Source organism: Pterocles gutturalis, unplaced genomic scaffold, assembly GCF_000699245.1.
Source record: "Pterocles gutturalis isolate BGI_N339 unplaced genomic scaffold, ASM69924v1 scaffold6802, whole genome shotgun sequence".
Classification (NCBI taxonomy): Eukaryota; Metazoa; Chordata; class Aves; order Pterocliformes; family Pteroclidae; genus Pterocles; species Pterocles gutturalis.
Window position 1 is genome coordinate 25,563 of NW_010110109.1, and position 25,968 is coordinate 51,530.

A 25,968-nucleotide genomic window follows, 5' to 3' on the forward strand; every position below is an offset into this window, starting at 1 on the left:
GAAGATGAAAACTTTCACATTACAGCTATGTCAGTTGTTACAGAAATAGCAGGTTTGCAAACCCAGCCTCATACAGCCACATGGAAGCTGTATGGTTCGGTATACTGCAGTATGTTGGGGCTCTACTGACTGTGCTCCTGATCAGCACTCTGCTGACTTCTGTGACTAAAAGTCAACATAGCTTGTATGTTACAGTTCTAGTAAACCATTGTTAAAAAATGTAATTGGAGTCATGACTTTCTTCATAAATAGTTGATAATGTCTCTCAAACTACTGAGATGACCACTATGCTGATTTGAAAACATATTTTATTTAAATATTTTTAAGAAATAAGCAATTTTTTTCTGAGGCTTTTAAAATATCAGTTTTAAAACAAAATCTTAAATCACTTTTGACATTTTTAAACAAAATCTAGCTTCAAAAGACATTCTGAAAGTTTAAAATAAAATAAAAATATTTATTATTGTCACAGCATTAACATCTCTCAAATTATTTAACTGCAATGTCATCCAAAACATTAAACTTAAGCCTGATATATTTCATGCAAGGGTAGATTAGTTAATTTAAGATGCTTAACTAAACCTCTGTATACTACAGTACTACATGACTTTCTCACTCTCCTGGAGTTACAGTAAGTCCTTTGAAGTTTTTCTTCAAGGAGAAAACAAGACTGTTGAAACACTGCTGCGAGGCATCAGGTGGTCTGATTTAGTGCACTAATATCCTTAAATACAGCAAAAAAAAGTTCTTTCATAACCTAAAGCTTTTATTTGCTGATGAATCAAACATACCAAATAGTTCTCATCTTGAAAGGCATAGTGCAATGTAGTAATCCACTGACAATCTCCATTCACCAAGACATTTCTCTCCTCTCGGAAGCAAGCTGTCTGAAGGAAGAGAGAGGAAAAAGCCATTGTCAACATCAACAAGGAGTTTTCACAGGATGAATATATATGGATGTTTTATGGGATTATTTAAAAATAACTGAACAGAGGTCGCTATTCATTGGAATTCAGTCTGCACAAACGACAAGCCAGGGAATCTCTGCAGGCTTGTAGTCAGGCATTCAGTCACTCTAATCCTGACTGCAACCTTAAAAAAACCCAACAAAACAACCAACACACAACACCTCCCTCCCCGCCCCCAACACCAAAAAGCCCACAAACCAATTTGAGTAAACACTGAATCTTTGTTCCATAATGTATTTTTAAAAGCCAGAAAAATTCTAACTTGTCACTGCAATCTGTAGCAGAAAGATAATGGCTCTAGGAAAGTAAGTCTGGTTCTTCTGAAAAAGACCTTTGTGAAAATGGCTTCATGTATACTTTTCCTACACTACAGTTCCAGACACTGACAACACACTAGAGGAAATAAGCAGATTTCACTATTCCTGTCTTATCTTTGTCCAGTATAATACATTTTCATTTTCAATAATCTTTCCTCTACTTCAAATAGCACACTGCAACACTTCAGAGAAGGAAGCTCTGTGTAACAGGTTTTCTCAGCATCTTTACATAAAACCAACTTTCATAAACTTCAAGCGAGTCCTCCTTAATAAAAATATATTAATGTTTTTATTGCATCAGAACTATCAAGATGCAGACCTTGGGATTTTTCTGCTACTCTCAGAGAGCCGTTACTATGATATTTGGTAGCTGCAGATTCAAGTGTTTGGGTGCTAGATAATTTTTATTTTTTTGTCACTGCCACTTGTTCAGATGTCTTAAAAAATGTACCACAGAAGGAACATTCCTGGGAAGCCCAAGCCTTACCGTATACTGATTGCATCTTATAAAGGTATCTTAACCATTTTTCCCACTAAGGAAGCAAAACTCAATTTACGTTTCTGCTGAAGAAGACCATACTGTGGCCACATTGTAAAGTTAGTAAGTATTGGTGCAAAGAGATGTAAAGTGTAATTAAATGTTAACTGCGAGCGGTTTAACGGTTTATGAATGCAAGGCCAAAGTATCACTCTACAAAAAGTTTGGCAGCAACAGCAGCTCCCAGTAATCCTATCCCCTGCCCGCAGCACCAGAGCACAGCACTTCTCAGTTCTCCTGGCACCATGAAGTGAGGAGGCTGCCAACGCAGCAAACTAGTTTGTTTATTTTTGAAGACATCAGTTCCTTGATCCAGTATCCAGTTCACTGTGCAACCTCACATAGCAAGGGAATGTTATGAACACTTCAAAACCAGTAATGCCGCTGAACACTTTGCATCAACAATTCAAAGTATGAAACTCTCTAATTTTCTGCTTCCACTAGCTTAAAAGGCCTTGAGACATGCCTTGAAAAAGCATGCCAGGTGACCTAATCAGCTAGTCAGAACTTATTTGGAACTGTCAACAGTAATACACTCATGACTATGTATTTTGCTGTCAGAACAACAAATAGAAATGGTTCACCTCATCAACATAAATGGCATGCCTATTTTTGCTTGCAACCCACTTATGGATGACAGTTGATATTCATTAATCTTTCCTGTATTTTAGTGGCTTCCGACCATAGTGGTTTTTTTTCCCCTCACAGTTAGTACACAAATAAGCAGTGTTTAGATAACTTTTGTTTAATAAGTCATACAATGTTTTGTATTACAATTCACAAAACAAACATAAGCCAGCAGAATGTGTTTCTTAAACCACTCATACAGTGGATAACAAAACACCTGACGTCTGCTTTTCAGTGGAGCTGCCCACTTAAGAGGCCACTGTATTCTTGCAGGCTTCATTTTGAAAAATAACAAGTTTTACTTCATTTGGGAAATTTTAACACCCAGATGTTTTATGAACTTGATACGCAGGTTATAAAGTCTTGCTTATCCAGAAAAGCCAAATCAAGTAAGCAAACGGAACAGGAAAAGACAAAGGGGCACAGCAGAGAAGACAGGTCCTTTATTGTCTTTTGTAGATGGGGAAAATCAGCTGAAAGAGATCTTAACTGGACTATTACTTGTTCTAACTGTGTATTGGGAAAACTACTGCTCATTATACCTTTTTCTTTGCTGATAACCCTCTTCCACCTCACCTGCCTGAAACGGTAAGAGGAGTTATTCACATAATTGGAAGACAATTTGTAAACAGCTGTCTCCTCGGGACATCTCTATATGTAGATATTTCAGCTATTTAGGTAGGCCATTTAATTAAGTCACTTTAAAAATCACTGAAACAACCCAGCATACCTGTATTTTCATTAGAGTTTGGGAGCCCCCTAAAAGCATTTGGGTTTAAAAAAATTCTATACTGCCAATGAATTAACCCAACAGAAATCTGTGTAGAAAGGGCATGAAATTTCCCCAAGACAGAGGAAGGCTTAATGCAGAACCGCTAATGCAGCACAGCCGAGAGTGTGAACTCTCCTGACAGCTCAAAGAACAGCCGAGTGGCAGGGGGTGGGGGAAGAAGAGCACGGACCGATGGACAGAGTGTGACTAAATCAGGCAAATGCAGTGGTGAAGAGGCTTAACAAGAGGGAGAAGGATTTATTCACAGGAAAAGAGCTGGCACTGACTCACTGAAAGGAAGGGAGGAACTAGGAAGGGTAGGCTGGGGGGGAGGAGGTGTCAGGAAGGGGACAGAAGAATGGGACAGGGAAGGGTCAGCAGGCTCTGTCCTCAGCAAACAGCTAGCCTTTGCCCCTTAACAGGGGCTGCAAGTATTGGTGGGCTACATGTATTTCCCTGCATTTCCCATAAACTGCTGATTTACACAGTATTACATTTGCCATAATGTTTTCCTCTACAATGCAAGAGTAGGTATTCTAGGAATATGCCACTTCCCACGGCATATTCTCAGCAGGTCCTTTCCTAATCTGTGAAGTATGCATGCAGATTTGCATAATTTGGTGACACAACATACATCTCCTTTCATCGAAAATATCCTTTTTAAACAGATTTACCTTTTTAACATATTTAGGTTTACAAACTGAATCCATGATCCCAAAGTATTTAGTTATAATTTCACCAGTTATATAAATCCTGTTACAAACTGTAGGATGCAAAACTCTTTAATGTGTGCTTTCCGGATGCAAGAGAAAAAAAAATTTTCATAATGTTTTTGTATACAGCTGTGAATGTCATAGTAGCACTAATCTCAGCTTTCATGTAGTCTTTAACTTGCCTTTATTGTAAACAAAAATCTGGCCAATAAATTCAGGGTAAGAACTAGGGCAGACTGTCTGGTAAACGAATACACAGTAATGCTGAGAACAACAGATGCCTGGAAGGGACTGTCAGGCTTGATTGCATTAAAACAGCTTAAGAAAAAAAAAGAAAAAAGAATGAAGCTCCTATGCTCATGAAATAATTCTTCCTAATCTGGAAGAGCTTCAATGTAAATTTCCTAATGCCATTTTAAAAATTCTCTGTGTTAGAGAACCATATTACTTACCTCTGCCCTTTTAAGCATTTCCCATTTATTTAGAATTTTCATTGCATAAATGCGCTCTGTACACTTCATTTTAACAACTGCAACCTGAAATAATAAAATATCTTTATTTAACAAAAGCATGGTCAGAGAAATACAATATTTAAATGGCTTAGTATTCACACAAAAGCATGGTCAAAGAAATACAATATTTTTAAACAGCTTAATATTAACAAACTATTAATAAGTTACTACGGAGGCATCAGCAATCAGCTCACACACTGATAAATTACAGCTTGAGTCTTTTCTCCTATATTCCTCCTACATTACTACTACGTACTTGAGGCACAGCACACCATGTGTGGTCAAGTGCTCATGATTAAGTACACCAGGGATGATACATGAGGAGTACGAAGCTTTTCATATGAAGATGTGTAGTAAAGCTGCATTGTTTGCCAAGAACAAGTGATGCTTGTACACCGTGCCTTTGGCCAATGAGGCAACATTTAAAAGGGCAGCCTGAGAAAACAAGAAAGGCTGCTATCAACAGAAATACACTAGATTTGACTAATTTGTTTTCACATTTCCGGCTTCAGAAACTTGAAAGATATTTGCAAATTAACATGCTTTTGTGTACTGTATGCAGATATTTAAAAAGAAGTGAAAACAGTATTCATTTACTTATTCATCATTTTGCTTGAAGTATTCTACTATGCATCCTGTGTATTAGACTTGCTCAGACTGGTTTATTACGAACAGTAGCTGTGCACACAGCTGTACAGTGGAAGAAAAAAAAGAATACAAAAACTTTTAGGCTTAGGAATGCAAAGACTTTATTTTGACCAAGAGTTGTACTCTCCAAGACCAAAACTAATTCTTCTTGTAGTAAAGCCATCATTTCCACAAAATTCTTTCAGCTGGCAAAAGAAAAGCAGGCATCGTGACTAAGACAGCAACATTTTCACAGGACTATACATGGACTGCTTGAATATTTCTGCTAAGCTCTATTGCAGAAGCAGAAGACCAACCAGCTTTCATTGCTTCCAACGGAGCTCTGAGTAGCAGTGTGAAAAATAATAGGAATCACATCAGCTCGCCTCTTCTGTTGCTTAAAAACTCTTATCTATAAAGGATTCAGGAGCTACAGCAGCTCTAAGAAGATGCTGACTATAAACCAAGATTGGAATAATGCATCAAGCAGAGCAACACTATACAAAGTCCTGAGGAGGGAAGAGGGAAATATCTCCCAACACCTTACCAGTAAAGAGGCTCCAGACGAGGGACAGGAGGATGACTGCTCCTCCAGTAACACAAGAATGGGATATTCCCATTTGGACAGACACCTCACTCTGCAGATGCATCCCTAAGCCTCCCACCCCTTGGTGTGTGAAGCTCCACTCACCAGGTCATGTAAGGGATGAGCGACACCTACTACACGCCTGCACACACAGTCATGTAGCGGAAACATATCTTAAGAAAAGGACTAAAAGCTTTGGGAAACTGCAAGATGTTGGCACTACCTGCCATACGTTTTAAACTCTGCTCCATACCGAACGTGACGACTCAGGAAATATCCCCATCTCCACTGAAGGGATAGACCAAACTGAGCACAATTACCTGCTGCAGAGGAACAAAAGCTCTGAGGCAGTAGTTCCCAGGCACAGCTCTGTGAGCCCAGAAGTAGCAATATTCAGGTTTCATTGCACCACAACACTAGAATTGCTCAGCCATTTAAGTACAAATATAGCGCACAAATCAGAACCCAGTTATGCATCTAGTGCACTTTATCTAAGGCCATCACTGCCTGAAAGCACTGCAGGCTGGCCCAAGTCTGAAGCATGCTCAACTGCGGAGGGATGATGTGAGCCCGGCATCACAGAGGACACGCACAGCTGAGGAGCTGTGCAAACATTAGAACAAAAGAGTAAATGAGAACTGGCCTGAAAAAAATGAAAGAAAAAGGAAGCCAAATCTGTAGGACCTATTTAGCAATTCCCCAGTTGCTATCTATATTAGTGTTATTTATTTTCAACTGAAAGGACTGCTTAAAAAAAGCCCAATTTAAACTTTCTGGAGGAAGATAATTGTCTTCTGTGAAAGAAAAAGTAGAATTAATACAAGGAAAGTTGACTCATTTTCACATTAAGTGGTTATCAAATTACGGCACAAGTAAACACACTGCTGCTTTAGTTGTAAGGGCAACAGTGGGACAGTTTCTTGTGCCAGCAGAAAAATTAATGTAACCATACAACAAAATGCATAATTCCCCAATAATTTTATCTCTGGAAAGAAACCTGAAAGGTACAGAAGATGTCTCAGAGAAATAACAGAACTTTGGCCTAACTAGACCTGACTCCTCAACCCATTCTAATCATTAGGACTTTTTTTTTTTTTTTTAAGAAAACAAACAGAAATGCAAAACCCAAACCTCATTGATGTCTAAACTGAACCAGGGAAGCACAAACTAAATTATGCCTTGATAAACTCAGTATTATTATAAGCAAGAAGATTATTGCAATATTGCAAAAAATCCTATACCCTTTGTTCCATAAAACACCTCAGCATTTCCTTGAGTTAGTGTTCTTTTACTTTCTTCATCAGGTAGCAGTATTTCTAAGTTTACATTCATCATATAATGCTTTGGCTGCTTCTGAGATGCTGTGGTAAAGTTGTTTTTCTATTACTTTTGTATTAATTCCTCTTTCTCTGGCATACCTCAAATTCAATTACAATAACCACACTGACCACTTTATGAGATCAAACAGAAACCTCTTATATTGCAACAGTGCTGACCATGCAAGACGTCAGGTTTTAAATATGATGGCTCCTATAGTACATACCAATCCACCGCATCTACTAATGTAAGAAAAAAAGGTCGGTTGGTATTCAGAGGTATTCCAAAGGACATAGATTTGTACACTGCTGCAAATGCCTACTTTAGGAACAAAAGCATTCCTTCTGTCTTCAAAGTTTAAAAGTCTACTGGCCAAACAAGTGCTCACGTTATGTACAGGCTATAAAGACCAGGATTTAATTACGATGCTCACTCTTCATTTCCAAGGCTATTATAACTTACACTGTAATAAAAAAAAAGTATGCTAAGGATAATGAAAAAAAAAATGCACAAGCAGAAGTATAAAACAGCTTCTGAAGAAGATTTAATAACCTAAAACATTCCAGGCCTGGAAGAGATAACAACTGTAATAGGCATACTAAACCAAGACTGTTGCAGAGAAGATGAAGAGAGAACAATTATTTGCTGTTTCTTATAACACAGAAGTTGAAAAGCATCAAATAAAATAAAAAGGTAGCAAGATTAAGGAAGTATTATTGTCACACAACAGTTTTGGAACTCAGTCCCAGTCTGCTGTGGACACCTAGGTACTTAGATAGCATTTAAAAGTACATGCTTAATACGCCAGTAACACACAGCAGAAGTCTCAGAGACTACTGACCACTGAGTTAGAGGCATGGTGAAGGAGCCCCTGAACCATCAGCCACTGGAGGAAGCTGGGTTGAGCTCTGCTCTGGCCTTGAACTTTTCCTATACTTTCCCTATACTATCCTATACCTGAACAAAAGGATGGGATGTGGGCTAACTAATCTAACTCAACAATCACAGAGTGGTTTGGTAGAGAGATTTAGGTGATTGTGCTTTACCAAGCCTTAAAACACTGATAAGGAAAAATTCCAGATGCAGCGATTCCCCCGCTACTGCAGCCCCCTTTCCAGACAAGGCCCTGCGGGTCTAAGCTGTCACCAGCTGATGTAGTTCCTGTCACTGGGACTTGTCATGCCCAGGATTCACAGCAACAGGGACAGTGCAATAAAGATAAGTACGTCTCCTCAAGCACCTCAGAAAGCCTAATGAATCCTAGTGCCTACACTTCAACCAACCCTATGTCAAAAAAAAGTACAAGAACGGGGGCTAAAGGACAAGTGAGAGCCAGCTTTGGTAACTACAGGCCATAACACCCTATCAGATTGGTATTGCTTCAGACATCCATTTTCTTCCAGTACTTTTTGCCTCAAAGCTCTGATTCACTTGTATTGCAATAACACAAAAATGGAACCAATATAGATAAAATAACATTTTTAGATTTTGGAAAGAGCTAGTATTTTGCTTCTTCAATTGTTTTACAGAAGTGTTTTGCTGCATTTTCATCTTCAAAAGCCACTTGATATTGACATTTAGGGCTGCAATGTGCAATGCCAGCCAAGGCCAAGTTCCACCCTTCCTCATGCCCCGATGAAATCTACAGGGTGGGAATGTGAGCCAGATCAGCCTCTACAAACATGACAGAATTTCCCACCACTGTACTCTGCCCTTCGAGTGACACAGTCAACACCAGTAAGCAGTATCAAGTTACAAATTTTCTTTTAGGTAAATGAGAAGCATGGTGCAAGAAAGAGCAGAAATAATTTAAATACAAGACTGGATTTCCACAAAACAATTAACATAGTTAACAAAAAGACTTCCTACTGGAAAGTTTATAAATTCTTTGATGCTCAACTTCTTGGGAACCACGCTGGCGTTAGTTTCAAGGCAAAGATAAAAAAGCCACCTAACAACTATTCGTGCTTGTGGCATGTTAAAACTTTCAGGTAAAACTTATCCTCAAGGACTGGACTTTCAGGGATAAGGTGAAACTCAAATGCAAAAAGTTCTCCACTGAAAAGAAGAACACTGACATATAGGTGATAATCCTTGTGCAATCAGCTCATAATGACAGGTAGGTAGGCAAACACTGGAATTCACAGGCAGATCCACAGCACTAGGGAGGGGTAAACACTACTGCCTTGCAGAAAGACGAACTCACTGGAAACTCCACACACAGCCACACCCCAGAGAAATAAACTTTATTTGCAGCAGGTGTGAAGTAGGACTATTGACTTGATCAAGGAACTAAAGAGCCTCTCATACTACTGTAGGAATAGAGAAAGTTCTGCTTGCTCAAAAAAAAAAAAAAAGTCAAAAAGTAGATGTGATTGCTACATACAAATAAAATTGGAAGGAAGGACATCAGTAATAAGGATGATAAAAGATAAAAGATCTGCTTAGGCTAATGGGCAATAAAATTACATGGATAAAATTGTGCAAAATTACCGTGAATTAACCTTTGGCAGGAACTTGGAATGGCCTTTGACAGTTGAACAGAGATTTTAGACAAGACTTTCAACCAGGAGAAGAGATAAAATGTCATTTCAGATGTAAACAATTTCTCTGTAATGTCTTATTACCAGATTCATAATTGAATACTACAGTCATTTCCCTCCATTAAAGCTTGTATATGCCACTTTTGCTCTACTATTTCTGTCTCATGCTATTGATACCTTGGACACTAGCTACTGAAAAAAGACCGCAGCAACTGTTTTATCCTCCTGATACTCTTGGATATGAAAAGTCTTTGATATATAGCTCATTAGTTAACAGTCTTAATACTGCGTCTTTGAGAAAAACTGGTCTGGACTGCTCTATCAGTTTTCTAATGTCTGTTTTACATTTAAAATGAGCAACCAGAGTGTTTTTTGGTAGGGTTCATATGTCACAGTCCACATTTCCAAAGCAAAATCATCTTTTGAACACATCGTGGATCTTCATGTCACGCAAATAAGAAATCGTTTACAAGTGCCAAGCAAAAAGGTTCTGCAAAAGAAGAATAAAGGCCCCAAGTAACACCTAAGCTCCTCCTCAGCAATCGGGGGGACTGCAGAGACAAATGGCTGGTCTCACAGCAGCACGACAATAAACTGTGTCTATCCAGCTCCTTGCAACCTGCCTGTCACCATAGTAACTTGGTGCTGCCATACAAACAGACTCGGAGCTGGGGAGGACTAAGATAGCAACCAGCTCTTTTGAGGCATTTTCAAAACAAAGCAGCTTCTTTCTTCGTCCAGTTCCACAACAGAAAATACCCTTCTTTGATATTATTTTTGTGAAGCGCAGACTGTGGAAAAAGCAACGCTAATTAAATATTTTTTCTGCATCGTATTCTGAACACTTTGACTCTTTGAATAGCTGGATGAAAAGTGTCATATGTTGTTTGCAATTCTTAATAATTCTGTTATTCTAAAATGTAGGAAGGTACGGTGCTTGCTGGGTACACCAATCACCAATGCTTCTGAACAGGTGAGACAGCCTTAATTGCAGTCTATAGGCTCACTGTGCCCAGGTTAAATTCTAGAAGTACATAAAAACGCTAAACTCAGTACCTTTCAGCTGCGATTACAAGGTGGAGAAGGGACAAACAGCTCCGCATTGCATTGCCGGGAACAACTGTCCGCAGGAAGCTTGGGATTTGCGTATTCACTTTGAGTCTCACTGCACCCTTAGCCAGTATAACTCTCATTAGGAACCACATAATTTATCAGAAAGCCATGGTACACAGGGGATCAGTCTTGTTCTCTAAATCATTATTTATTTTCTTCTGGAAACAGATTCTTACATCTGTTGATTCCAGCTAAGACTCTGACTAAGCATCCTGAGTTGAGGTGACATGTCCTATTACTAAACACTGCACAGATCAAGTCTGTACACAACAGCATTTATATGAAAAGGTACTTTTAATCCATCCAGAGAAGTAATACTTAGGTGGGGCACATTAAGAGTTTCAGTTATTTTTGTGCTAAGCAAAACCAAGCAGTTCCACCCTTCCGCAGCAACCACAGTAAGTGTTGCTCATTCAAGAAATCCTTGCTAACAAACAAGGGAAGGAAAACAATTGTTTCAGTCCCATGCTGCCAAATTTCCAGGAGGTGTCAGCCACATTATACAATTCAAGTTCTCAAACAAGGTACATCTTGACACGGTTCTTCCTTCAGTAGCTGCTCTTGACTGAAATGTGTTAATCTACAGCAGGGTGCCTAAATGGTCCTTGACATGAAATGAGGAAAAGTGATCTTAAAAGACTCTCAAGTACATTACCAAGAGGTCAGATGAAGCTTGCAAAGCAGCAAGTGCAAGTATTTGCAGACAGACAGTCCCCATACACGTGATCCTCCTCCTCCTCTCACCGTACCGTAGCACTAGTGCTCCCTGTTCCCTTGGCATGCAAACACCAAGCGTGCAGAGGGCACTTCTTAGGCTGGCGTAAGTTCCGTGGGAAAGCACTATCTCACCATGAACAGGTTTCTCAGGACACTATTCCACTTCAAATAATGGTCCACAGTGTTTCTACATGGAAGGATAGGACTAGTCAGGCACATGTAAACTTCAAGTCATAGGTGGGTTTGGGGTTTTTGCTTTGGCATGGTTTTTTAAAGGTCTAAAAGCTGGAGGAGTTTTCCATTCTGTGCTCATATACTTTAAAACAGTCTCCTAAAGAATGTGTATTTTCACTACTTAACAAAAAACTTCACACTGCACAACACTGAATCATAGAATGGTTTGGGTTGGAAAGGACCTTTAAGACCATCAAGTTCCAACCCCCCTGCCATGGGCAGGGACACCTCCCACTAGCCCAGGTTGCTCAAAACCTCATCCAGCCTGGCCTTGAACACCTCCAGGGATGGGGCACCCACAGCTTCTCTGGACAACGTGTACCAGGGTCTCACCACCCTCACAGTAAAAAATTTCTTCCTAATCTCCAATGTAAATCTACCGTCTCTCAGTTGAAAGCTATTATCCCTTGTCCTATCCCTACACGCCTTTGTAAAAAGTCCCTCTCCAGCTTTCTTTAGGCTCCCTTCAGGTACTGGGAGGCTGCTATAAGGTCTCCCTTGAGCCTCCAGGCTGAACAACCCCAACTCTCTCAGCCTGTCCTCATATGGGAGGTGCTCCAGCCCTCTGACCACCTTCATGGCCCTCCAACAGGTCCATGTGTTTCCTGTGCTGGGGACTCCAGAGTTCAATGCAGTATTCCAAGTGGGGTCTCATCAGAGCAGAATGGAGGAGAGACACCTCCCTCAACCTGCTGATCATGCTTCTTTTGATGCAGCCCAGGACACGGTTGGCTTTCTGGGCTGCAAGCACACACTGCTGGGTCATGTTCAGCTTCTCATCAACCAATGCCCCCAAGACCTTCTTCCTCAGGCCTGCTCTCAATCCGTTCTCCTCCCAGCCTGTATTTGTGCTTGGGGTTGCCTCGACCCATGTGCAGGACCTTGCATTTGGCCTTGCTGAATTTCATGAGGTTTGCATTGTCCCACCTCTCAAGCCTCCACCAGCCTGTCAAGGACCTTCTCCTACAGCAGGCAGTTCTCCATTCTCCTAGTCCCTGCCTTTGCCTTCTGTGACTTGGGCAGTGTGGCTTGAGCACTTGACTGTGAAGACTGAGGCAAAAAAGTCAATGAGTATCTCAGCTTTCTCCATATCCCTGGTAACAAGGTCTCCTGTTTCCTTCTGGAGAGGGCCCACGTTTTCCCTAGTCTTCCTTTTATCACCAATGTACCTAGAAAAGCTCTTCTTGTGGCCTTGACGTCCCTGGACAGATTGAGTTCTATGAGGGCTTTAACTTTTCTAACCTGATCCCCAGCTGCTCGGACAATTTTTCTGTATTCCTCCCAGGCTACCTGTCCTTGTTTCCACCCCCCCGTAGGCTTCCTTTTGTGGTTGAGTTTGTCCAGCAGTTCCTTGCTCATCCACGTGGAGGCCTCCTGGCTTTTTTGCCTGACTTCCTCTTTGCTGGGATACATCACTCCTGAGCTTGAAGAAGGTGATTCTTGAATATTAACCAGCTTTCTCGGGCCCCTCTTCCATCCAGGGCTTTATCCCATGGTACTCTACCTAGTAGACCCCTGAAGAGGCCAAAAGTCTGCTCTGCTCTCCTGAAGTCCAGGGTAGTGAGTTTGCTGTGTGCCCTCCTTGCTACCCTTAAGGATCTTGAACTCCACCATTTCACGGTCACTGCAGCCCAGGCTGCCCTTGAGCTTCACATTCCCCACCAGCCCCTCCTTTTTGGTGAAGAACAATGTCCAGCATAGCACCTCTCCTTGTTGGCTCCTCTGTCACTTGGAGAAAGACATTCTCATCAATGCATTCCAGGAACCTTCCAGCTTGCTTATGCCCTGATGTGTTGTCCCTCCAACAGATATCAGGGTGGTTGAAGTCTCCCATGAGGACCAGGGCTTGTCAGCATGAGGCTGCTCCTGCCTGTCTATAGAGGGCCTCATCTGCTTGGTCTTCCTGGTCAGGTGGCCTGTAGCAGACCCCAACTATTCATTATTGTTTACAAAGACAGACTTCTACAATAATTTTATTAATAGAAACCAGAATTAAGATTACAGAAAACCATTTTAGTTTTTATTTATTTCAGGGGGCTTTTTAATTATTATTAGCTTTATTCCTCATGAAGGTTGCCCCTCTGCACGTGAGCTATCTGCATATATGACCCACAAAAAAGACTGAAGGTGAAATTGGGGCACATACGAAAATGTTCCACCCAGCTGGGTATACACCAGGTGAATATACCCTAGGAGACAGGGAAGAGCCACAAGTAGTTTATCCTTCTTACAGCTAGCATGTCAAATTACATGTTATTCTAGCTGTCATGCACTTGAAGAACGTTTCAAACTTTCTTCAGAACTATGAAACTTCTGAAAAAATTAAAATTATGTTCTCAAGCAAGTCACTCCAGGAGTCAGAGCCTTAAATGCTGCTGTAAAGGATATTCAGACATTCAGTTTACCCTAAATGCAAAGTAGCTGGCTTAGTTTATGAGAAAAGGAGAACTGCGTGTTTTGGCAGGTGGCTAGAAAAGAAACCTCTAAGTTCTGTGCTAGGCAATTTCTGTCCTATCATAATAATGAAAACTTTAAGAAATATTTTTTCTCTTGCTTTCTCAAATCTCCCACACTACAAGAAATTTCACTCAGGTGGTTTTGGTTTACCAGTTGGGTTTTGTTCTCACATTGCTGGAAAAAGTGTAAAAAAACAGGTTGAGTTCTGCTGGTTTGAAAAGGAGAAAGAAAGAAAAAGGCACTGACGTGCCAGTACAGCTATGTGCTGGTGATTATATCAATCTGCCTTAAATTAGATACTGATTTTGCAGTTGTGTTCACAGGGACAAGCTCACATCTGGTCTCAATCCTCTCTCTGTTCAAAGACCATGCTTCCTTGGCTTACATGTTGTGTGGAAAAAATGACCACTGACCCTAACTAATAGCTAATATTATACCTTTATTTTGTTGATGCTACCTTTCTTCAAAGCTAAAAGTTCTGCAAAAGTTATTTGGTAATACTAAAGACTCTGGCACTCTCCAAAAAGTCCAAAGTAGCTAAACTGAGACAAATGGAAAGTTTTATTCCTTTTTGAAGTCTGGCTTGTTTAACTGTCAGCATTTAATTTAAACTACCTAATTCTAATACAAATATGTTTCGTTTAATTCTGATTAATTTCTTTATACATTCTAACAAATATTTTACAGGTATTTTTAAAATTTATTTCTAGCAGATAGTTGTGTTTGGGTTGGGTTTTTTTTTTTTAAACAAGAACTAATGAATAACCTTAAAACCACTAGAATCCCATCAACCAATTTCTAACATAGTTCCTACATATGTATAAATGTACCATGGAAAAATTACTTACAGCTCCCCCATTCAGTTTTCTGACGTGTCGCTTTAAACAAGTCAGATGTCATAAGTCCCTCTCAAGAAACTAGACTTTATTTTCTTATTATGGAATTTCAACCGTTATACAGTTACTATTTTATAATGCCTACAATATCTGGCAGTTATAGCAGGGTAGGGTACACAAGGGTCAAAGGATTCGTTCATAAGCAAAAAGCATGAAAAATTCACTGGCAAGGGAGATTAAAGTATAATGAACTTAAAATCAATGATTTCCACATAAATCAAACTGATCAAAAAGTTTCAAGCTGCTATAACTATAAACTAAAACTTTAATAATTAAAAGATAAACAATACAGGGTGATACTGACAGATAACACCACTGACTTTGTGAGCATTCACAGCTCTAACAGAAGGATGAAATTAAGATACTTTCTCATTTGACTTCTGTGAAATCTCATTTCCACTGAGGAGGATGGGATGTATGAACTGCTTTAGTTAAGTTTCATGCTTTTCCAAGTGAAAGAATATGAAAGGCATTGTTGATTCAGGCACTCCAGACACTACTAATACCAGTTTCCACCCAGAATTTCTCTCTCTTATACACCTTAAGACTCTTGATCCAAAGCTAAGAAATGTCATCCTAAACCCCTTAGCAAGTATAACCTGTAGTCTCTTGAAGTTGATATAAATACTTCATCTCCTGTTGTACTGAGATTTCTAGTTGGTCAATTCCTTAAGTGGAGAAGAGCATCTTTTGAAAAAAAATACAGCAAGTACTATGAAAAACAGCTCTTCCTTACAGTTACACTGTGTGAAGGCATTCCCAACACTGACTCCATCTGCAAGTAGCTATTATAAAGCATTTCCTTGACCTGAAATAATTTTTGATAGCTATGGCATTCAGAAGTCTAGTACTGAAAAGATCCAGAAACCACTTTAATCCCACCGAAAGACAAACTGCCAAAACATTAATCTAAAATTCTTTAGATATCAGTGGTCACAGCTACTATAGCAAGTAATTTGGCACAGCAAGACCAGAGCAACAGATGAAAGTAGCCTGTGCTGAGCCTTCCCATCCATACTGTGTGCAGTTCAGGAATTTAGCTTCAGACAGTATCTAGCCTGGTCTCCTGGACCAAACATGCTTTGAAGCTGTTAGAACAGCCAAACCCAGTGACTGATTCTCCTGTACTCTTCAGGGCCAGAAGCACATTTGGTGCACACCTGGAATGGAGGTTGTCATTTAGTTCCCTCCAAAACAAATCCAGCTCATGCACAGCAAAATAATTCTGCAGTAAGTGGGGGCACTCTCTTCAAAACTGGGCTGCTGCTTGCAATCAAAACCCTAACAGAGAGGTATACGGTTACCTCCTACTGTCCTTATTCTCTAGGCCTTCTATCTACTCATAATCCCCTCTTCTCAGTCCTCTTTTCTGGACTTAATTTGTAGGTTTCAGCCCTTCCTTAGACTTAGCAGAATTTTTCCCATTTCTGCTTTTTCTTGACAAACTCTTTGCAGTAACTTTTCTCTACAGAAGTCATGTTCAAATAACACAAGCCAGCTAAAAACACATACTCAAGTGAAATAACCAACTGATTCTCATGCAGTATTCTCACTAACCTAAGATAACACTTCAATTTTTGTCAGATATGTTGTAACTCATCAACATCCACTAGAAAGTGAACTTTTGTCTTTCAGTTCAAGATGTTACTATTTATCTGAACATTTTACTTAAAATACTCAAGTACCTTCAGCAGCTATGCTCACGATGATTACACGCGAGCTATATGTTACACGTCACATCATTAGACAAAGAGATGTTCTTGAAACACTCATTTCTGTTACTTCACCCACTACCAAGTTCATATGCACACAGAAACCTCATTGCTCTCTGAACCTAGGTCAAGTAGGGTCCCGGCATTTTTCTAGCTTAGTTTCTGGTCTGCCCATGAGACTTCTGTCCTACAATCAAACCCTGCGTGAAAGAGTTTGATGTGTTGAGGGCACACCGTGCTCAGAAGGAAATAGCTGCCTGGCACACAGTCCTGCTCTCTGTGGAGATGAAGATGAGGCAGCCTAGCCTCAGCCACTGGCAGAAGCTGTAACCAAGTGCTAATGGGCTGAAGTGAACCGCTAATGGCTGTCACTACATTCGACTTCAGGTGGCACTACTTAAAAGAAGCTTCCTGAAAGAAATCTAAGGGGTTTTTTATAACTAGAAATTATCTAGTTAATAACCTCTTTTGCTGACAGCTATGGATTTAGTTACACATACTTAAATGCTGAAAGGGTTGTCTTTGAGGCTCTCCAGAAGTCTCTGGTATCCTATGCCTATTGGAGGGGACATGCTAGTGGCAAGCCCTGTCAGACTTCTGTGACTGATGAAACTTTCATCAAGCATATTAAGAAGTAAAGCTTCAGCTCAGGGTCCTGGGACTGGCGAGTCCTCAAAACACAAGGCGTTCCTATCATCCCAGCATGATTCAACTTGCTGTCCAAAAAACAGATCCAGCAGTCTTTGATCTTCAAAGATGACAGGGAACAGCCTTTGAGGCAGCCAAATGTTGTCTTTCTGCATTACCAGATTGCTACAGAGACAGGCAGATGGGTGGAGCAGCCTCCGCGTTCCTACCATAGAAGCAGCCCAATTCTGTGTTAAATTATAGCAGCACAGAAGAGTACGTATGGCAAGTGGGAGAAGAAATATCAAATTCAGCTGTGCAGCTGCTAGGTGGGACCACCGTGTTCATACACACATTGAAGAGACACTTGTTTTTGCTACACTGAAGTCAGAACGAGCGAGTCACAGAAATGGCAGAACTGTACTCTAAACACCTTGCTTCAAAGGGACATATCACTAGGATCTAGCTACATCACACATTTGGAAGTATTTTAACATATCTGTGTGAATCTTCTGTCTCTAGGACAATTACAGGTCAACTGTATCGAGAAAGCAGATACACGCATGACAAAAGTTACAACTGAGAGTAAAAATCTTACCTCACCAAATGCACCTCTTCCAATCACTTTTATAATTTCAAAGTCATCTCGATGGAGTTGCATTTCCTTTACCAATTTTGTAAATGGTCTTGCTGTTTAAGGGAAAAAAAAAAAAATTCAATTATCAAAAGAAATATTGTAAGCCAAAATAATCCATAAACCAGAGGACAAAAGTACTCATTGCATACTCAGTGCAATAGTAGTTTTTCAAATAGTATTAGAACTATACCAGGAAAATAAATATTAGTTACATTATTTAACACTTAGAATTTTTTAAAAGTTCAGTCTCATGATGGGTTCTGTCTTACTGTCAATGAGTAAAGAGCAAAGTACTCTTTCAGAAAGATTTTTCCCCCTCTTTCTTTAGAGTTTTGTGAAACAGTGAAAGACCATGTGAAAGGGATAGAGCTGATTCATTATTGGTAAACCCTAGGGAAAATCTGTCCTATAGTTCAGCCACTAGGATAACTGTCTTCTTAAACCAAGTTCAGCTTTACTTTTCATTATTTCAGCTAGCACCAGCTAAGGCTTTAACAACCCACTCTCAAGAGAGGGCTGCCTCTACTCAATAGCAATGAAACCATTTTCTACAAGATCTGTGGCTAATTTAAGATTTTTACTTTGAACTATCTTTTCTGTTGAGCAACATTCATCAGATCTCAATTAGACAAAGTATTGAAAGGCTGCAGCCTAGAAGTGTTCATCTAGTAACTAACCTACACTTTGTTCTGGTGGTCCCGCTGGACAAAAGATATTTCTCAAAATATCTGGTTGATAAATTCCACTGTACCTGCACATCCCATCGATTTTCTCCTCTCTAGCTCCCATTCAGAATGTTTTATTTCTATCATCTCACAGGACGAGGATTACTGTTTAGATACAAAATTTGTTGCAATCCACTGCTCTGATTATGAAAACCAAACCAATAAGGAAAAACAGTGGCGCAAGCTTAACTGCACAAGAGCAAGTATGGTGTCTACAAAGATGCTTACGCTTCTAAGCGCAAAAATAAATTGCTGTTCTCCACTTCATCACAAACATTACTAGAATAAAAAGACCAAAGTCTTCAAACAGTTGTATTTTTTCTATTTGCAACTGAATAAAACATCCCAGAACTGCTACTTTTAATTCAGCCCAGACTCCCGTTTCACCTCACCTTACATTATGATTAAGCTAATGAGTTATAAGCCAAACAGAATTCCTATAAGAGGGGGTCACTTCCTTGACAATGTATTTCAGATGCTAACACAAACAAATCAAACCTTACAAACACACAGAAGGTCCAGAAGTCTGAGCTGGAGATCACAAACTTCAGTACGAAGTCTAAGCAAGCAAGCCTGAAAACCTCTCAACAAAAAATCATATAACAGGTAATAAAATGAAGAAATAGCTGTACTGAAGAACAGCCATGCTGCTTCTCTGGACTTTGGAGAGGCGTCATTGAAAAGGCTTCCTCCGCAAATAATACCCCTTTCACTAGATGTTTCTTGTCTATTCAAAGCACAAAATTTAAGAATGAGACTACTAGATTTTCTGGTAGATTCCCCATTTCAGCTGCGTAGAAATGCCTACCATGGTGTGTCCCCCCCCCACCACAAGGCCATTGAGACTATCATCCCCAAACCCCAAATTGTTTCTAAAAAACTTACCTAGCAACACCAACTCAAACTATTCAAGAGACCTATACCAGTCCAAGCAGACATCCATATAAGTAAATACCAGTGCCAAAGGCTATAATATGTAACAATTACTTTGCAAGGTTCTTCTGCCTCCTTCCCTTCGCATCAAATCAGGACAGACTGAGGAAACGCAAGTACAGATAAGAAATAAATGTGAAAGTTCCATTATTAAGTTATAGATCACTACTACAGATTGCAGAACACAGGTCATTAGACTAATTTCACAGAAAGCCAGCTTCTATTACTAAAATTCAAGGTCAGGGTAAATGAAATCCAGCAATTTTACTTCCAAGAGATACCCAAGAATAAGACCTTTAAAAAAATAAAATCAATTTTAACAATAATGCTACTCAGTAAACAGAATACCAAAATAATTTAAGTATTTATAAAAACCCTGGTGCTGTAAATCGATCACAAGGAACTCTCAAAGCAGAAAGACACAAACCTATGCAAGTTTAACCTGTCTTGTACACTTTAAAAAAACCCCCTTATTTCTTACATTTTTCTTGTTTTGTCAACTGGTGACAAAATATTTTGTTTACATTTTTGCTTGCTTTGAAGTGTATCAAACTTCAGGTCTCTAAAATTTCGATTCAGTTTAGAAATACATTACATTGTATTAAGCAAGTGAATTCAATGAGTTTTGTATTTTTAAAGATAATAAATACTACATATCAAGCAGAACATGTACTTAAATTTGAGTAAACAGAAGAAATCGTGTCTGCAGAGAAAAGCACTCATCCTATCTCTCTAGGAATTATCTCCTTAAAGAAAGCAGGATTAGCAGACCTCATTCTCTTTACTACCCTTTCAATTCAAAAACTGCAAGAGTCCTAGGTTGGTCCTGCTTTTTCCATCTCAATCGGTCAACTGAAGTGCTACATACTAAAATGAATTAGTTTAATACATGTAAATTTAAAAAAAAAAAAGTATTCCCTCCTAAAAGGAAGCTACTTTTTTTACAAGCTATTTGTGCACTTAACTAATGTTGGCTTTTAGTATTTAGCAGCTGTTGGTGTTCAGAACCCCTGCAACTTCAGTGGTCTCTCTCTTGGAAAGCTAGCACCACACATGAATATTTCAAGGTAAAGAAAAATTTTAAATTGGATAGCACTTCCCCTGAAATGGAAAAAATTCAAGTCTTCCTCAAGGCATCTAAGTTTGCTTAAAAGTAAATAAAATTTGAAAATAAAGCCTAATATCCCCAGAATCTCATTGTGAGAGGTTACACAGGAGAAAAGACCTCAGAGGACGTAAAACACCAATAATACATTTAAAATGATACTTGGCATTTCAGAGTAGAACCCTGTTTACACCAGGATGTAACCTGCTGCTTTTAAGTACTGGATTGCACAATTTTTGCCTTTTAGTAAGTTAAATCAAAAAATATTTTCGATTTGCTTTCTCCCCCCCTCCTCAGAAGGCTGCTGCTCCTCCACCCTTTAATATCCAGATGAGTAGCATGCACAGAACTGGCAAAACCGAGTGAGCAGAAACTTGCACCAAGAAGTACCGGAGAGCTGTGTTCGCTGTGCTCGCCAGAACAATGCCAGGTGATATACCCACCACTATATAACTGGTAAAAGGCTCCAGCTTCTCCTTTTTATATATCACTATTTTATCAATAAAGAATTCAAAGCAAACTTATTTCTCTCCGTATCCTGGAATGAATAATTACACTTTACTGATTAGTTTTCATCCTCATATAAAAGCAGGACTTATGATTTGGAGTTGATTTAATACTTAATGAAAGTATTTCATCCCGGCAAACAGAAGCATTAGCTGTACTGGGGGTTTTGTTGGCAGTGATTACTGAATTTTGTTATACATACTGTTGTCAGGGTAACATTAGCTGAGAGTAATTGCAAGAGTTTGTTTATTCATGACTGTGAGGCTGTAATCAGAATTTGGGATAGGCGTTCTATGTGCAGTGTATTTGTATGCATCACTGCCTCTTCTCTCAAGCTGATTTTGCATTATTGTACTTACACTTGTTTGGAAGAAGGGTGTTCTCCGTAAGGCCACAAAAGAAAAAAAAAAAACAAACCCGACTAATTCTAAGAAGCTAAGAAATGTATGCTCTGAATAATGTAATACAAAACAGTAACAGTTGATGTTTTGATCAATATTCATAAAGGGAAACGAAATGCCACCATTTATTTCTTTTTCGAAAACCAGAGTATCCATGAAAGACATAATTCTCTAGCCACAAACAAATTATATTCTGATCATATTCTCCTCTTCCCTTGATAGATGGGACTAGGATATTTTCTTTGCACAAAAAGAAAACATCAATTTGAATAATTTGAAAACATAATTTGAAGTCCAGTCATAGGTAAATAGGTTTGTGATTTAGGTTTGCAAGCTGGTGCATCTACACTGCAGTAATTTTGTATTATGCCACCTGACAAAAGATATTTGAAGACTGTTTCAGAACAACTAAAATCTGCAGGAAATGCCATGGGAGATGATCTGACATGGCAGACTGGCATTCTGCACCTCTACCCCAGGAATGGGCACACGCCAGCGTCTGTCAAGGTCAGAAGCATATGTCAAATTTCCTCTTATTTCTGAAAGCAGGTCAGGAAAGGATGGTAGTATTGCCAACACCACCCTCAAAAATTAATAGGACAAATTTTCCCAAGCTAGAAATGTGGTTAAAAATGAAAAGTGTTGAGGGATGTTTTGGATTTTTACTTTCTGTTCAGACTCTGAACCAGTCAATTTATGTCAATAATTTACTATCTAGAATCACAAAAGAGAGCACCTTTACCTTGCAGTGGACAAAAGGCTACCCACTGTTTTTATGATAACTACTGCTTCAGCAGTGGAGTTACCCAATGTCTCTAATTTGAGGAGTACTGCCTGTTTTGTTAGGCAGTGTAAGTTTCCAGAAATTCAGAATCACAAAAATCACTGAGTCGAAGCTGCCAAATGTTCAAGAACATCTGATGTTTTGTTATCATTGGCAGCTTCAAGTTTTAAATAAATGTGATAACTGCAAGAAAATAATACACAGACTTACAGCTCTCTTTCAACAATTCAGGTTGAAAGGGACATTGAGAGGTCTCTAGTCCAACCTCCTGCGCAAATCACCATCAACATTGATCTCAGACCAGGTTACTCAGGTCTCAAAAACTTCCACAAAGACTCCATGGCCTCTCTGGACAACCCATTCATATACTGGACTGCCCTGCACCAGACAGTTTCACATTTCAGAACTGATCCTATATAATGATTTAAACCCCAAATCACTTGCAACATGATGATAAAATTCAGGCAGATCTAGCCAGAAGGTACGTTCAAACTGTCTGGTTGTACAGAAATTCATCTGCCACCATGCTCCCTTTATCTACTCATCCCTTTTACAAAATGTTGTGGTAGGAAACTGCAAATTACAAAATATTGATGTCAGGGAAAAAACAAAATGACACAGATAATTGTCTGTGGAGCCATACTCCCACCAAGCAGATCCAATATTTTATTGAAGATGTTTTCTTTGGAGGAAGAACATGAAAGAGCTGTGAGTTTTACCATTTCTCTCAACCACCCCTCTTAACTCACATTCTAGAAATCAAGTAACTGGTTTGCCCTTTGTGCACCCTTTCAAAGAAACAGCATTCCTGTGATATTGCTACTAAAACAGTAGGCTGACAGGTTTAACAAGTTAGCGCTTGTATACATGTCTTGGGAGATACCCACACCCAGGTAGCCCCAACCTGCTTACTAGGGTGATAAATACCTGTTACAACCCACACTTGTGAGTTTTAAAGAAGTACAATCCTCTCGCTACTTGAAATTTTCCCTGTATTTTAGAAGTGTAATTTTTTGTTAATTCTTTCATTCTTTGTTGACTCCAGTCTTAATTTTTACAGTTATAGATCTTTGCCTCCCTTCTCTCATGTTGGCCTGTTTCCTTTTTCTGTCCACCCAGAAAATATAGTTTTTCAGTCTGGCTAAGGTATGTGTGATCACACTTTGGCAGTCTGAATCCATTCCACCTGCCTGGTACCTTTCGATCTCAATAAAGACCCTTAACCCTTTACCAGATTTCACTGAAGTTGTCCAAAGATACCAAGTTGCTACAAGTTTAATAAAAAAACTGGCAGTGAATAGATAAGACACCCACAGTATCACCTCCACTAAGGGAAAGGCTGTGGCTGGAATATAGCAATCACCTGCTCAGCTGGGCAACCAGCACACATGAAGGTGCAGAGCAGACATATCTTGTTGTCCCTGGTCACGGAGGGACAGTAGAGCGATACTGACACAGAAGAGGGAAGAAGGGAAGCGTGCAGCAGGAAAGGGAAGGCAGTACAGTGGGAAGAGCAGAGGGTTACTCCACTGAACCTACTAAAGGAGGTAGATCCCAATTCTACAGGAAGCCAAAGTTCTGCCATTTACAGGCAAAGGTGACACATTCTGTATTCTCTGACACATTTTCTCCTGGCCTTTCACTCCTGCTATGCCCTCCCTCCTGTTTTTATAGCATACATATGCACACTTCACTTACTCTGTCTGCCTCTTGCTCAATGATCTGATTCGCCACCATTCATCAACATCCATTAGACAAATAAATGCAGCAGTGAAAGACTTTGGTTATCATTACAATGAAGGCAAGCTCCACTAGGTTAAAAACCTGAGGAGCACGACCTGGTTACCTCTCGCAAAGTGCTTACAGCCCTTGCAGAACAGCCTCCTGATACAAGACCCCGCTTCTACAGGCTGTCAGAGTCCCCTCTATGCCCTGAGCAAGGTCATCCAGCTTTATAGTGCCTGGCTAGTCAGTACTTCCTAATTTTAACATGTTCTCTTCTAACAGTACTTATCTGAACTGCAATGCCAGTAGAAACACACACTAATGCGACACCAAGAAAGTCTGAATATTCTTGAGGCTGATTGCCAGCATTTTTCAAGAGAATAAAAAGTAACTATTATTAAATTAAATATTGTGTTGTGATAAGTAATCTGGTATACAAATGCTTTTAAAAAACCTCAAACTTTTCTGAAGGAGTAGCACACAAACTTACATTTCTTTGGAGTTACGATTATGGATTTTGCTTCGTGGTGCTTAGGGACATGGTTTAGTGAGTCAGGTGGTGTGGGCTGACGGTTAGACTTGATGATCCTTGAGGTCTTTTCCAACCTTAATGATTTTATGATTCTATGAAAGCCTTCTGCCATATGTAAAATAGAGTGCCTGACCACTTTCAATCAGACACCTTGCTGGCACTTAACAGAACTATGAATTCAGACAAGATTTGAATTATATAATAATCATTGCTTTTAGGCACAAACCAAGACTGAGTGCTCACAGCTTCTGCGTTTTGCTCCACGGGTGGCTTTATCAGTTACAGAGGAACTGATCCTGGCATTTAGAATTTGTATACTGGTTTGCAATAACTGCATGAAAAAAAATATCACCATGCTAAAGGGTAATGGTATCAGGAAATGTTTTGAAGAAAAATATTGAGTAATAGTTCTGGTGCTGATCCTATGAGCACTGCTAAATTTGCCAGCAAAAGAGCAAGGCATTTACCTTGAAACATCATCCATGCTGCTGTCATTCTCTAAGCACGCTTCTTGTGTGGCAAGCCCCAAAAGCAAGTACCACACAGAAGGACTCAATCTGCAGCAATGTGCTACTATTTGCCAGCTTGCTGATGAACCATACCAGGAACACTTAATAGCTGGCTATCTGCCTGACTAGCCCATTCACTGCTTTTCATGCTTACAATGAAAGGACACCAAAGATAATACTTAATATTTGTACAGACAAGTACTGAGGAACATACAGATGGTTCCGAGTAGTTCAAGAGACAAAAATGCGTTGTTAATTTAACTCCTGTCAAAGCCACTGTGCTTCTCTTTCAGAACTAGACAGTAACAGAGTTCCAGCGGGCAAGAGGAAGTAACTGTTGGCTTACATAGCCAAGAACAAACACCAAACAACTATTTGCTCTTCTCACATGTAAGACAGTAGCTTACCTATGGAAAAATAATGGTCAGGTAAAATAAAAAACGCACGCCAATCAGACCTAAAGGTAAAGGCATATGCTAATGCTATGATGGATGCAAGTACAAGGGAGAGGAAGCTTACATCTGAGATCCAACAGAGGAGCAAGCTCACTGCCTAATTTCTCATATTCAAGTGGTGTTAATATAATGGAATGATCCATAATTTAGGAAGGTACAACTTGGTCTCTAGAACCAATTCAGGCAGGTTTTGTTTTGTTGACTTTGGAAGACAGAACAGTTAGCACTAATACTGAAGAAAAATGTGACTGTGAATGGCATTTAGTTTGGGAAACCCAGAAGTGACTTAACATCCACACAAGCTTGGTGCAGCTTCACAGTGTGTAACATTTTAGCATACAGCTATCACGACACAGACAGACTTTTTTTAAGCAGGATG

The 25,968-nt window shown here is 39.6% G+C and overlaps 1 protein-coding gene across 1 annotated transcript in view; it reads right to left on the bottom strand.

Moving 5' to 3' along the window:
• LOC104461578 (serine/threonine-protein kinase MRCK beta-like) overlaps positions 1-17,966 on the bottom strand; it is a gene marked incomplete at both ends in the record, with an annotated part of 43,048 nt that extends 25,082 nt beyond the window's left edge. Inside the window, 3 exons of the mRNA XM_010073213.1 lie at positions 792-887; positions 4,388-4,471; positions 17,875-17,966. Coding sequence (XP_010071515.1) covers positions 792-887; positions 4,388-4,471; positions 17,875-17,966 — 272 coding nt within the window. The remainder of the gene's footprint in view (positions 1-791; positions 888-4,387; positions 4,472-17,874) is intronic.
• Positions 17,967-25,968: the final 8,002 nt, after the last annotated feature.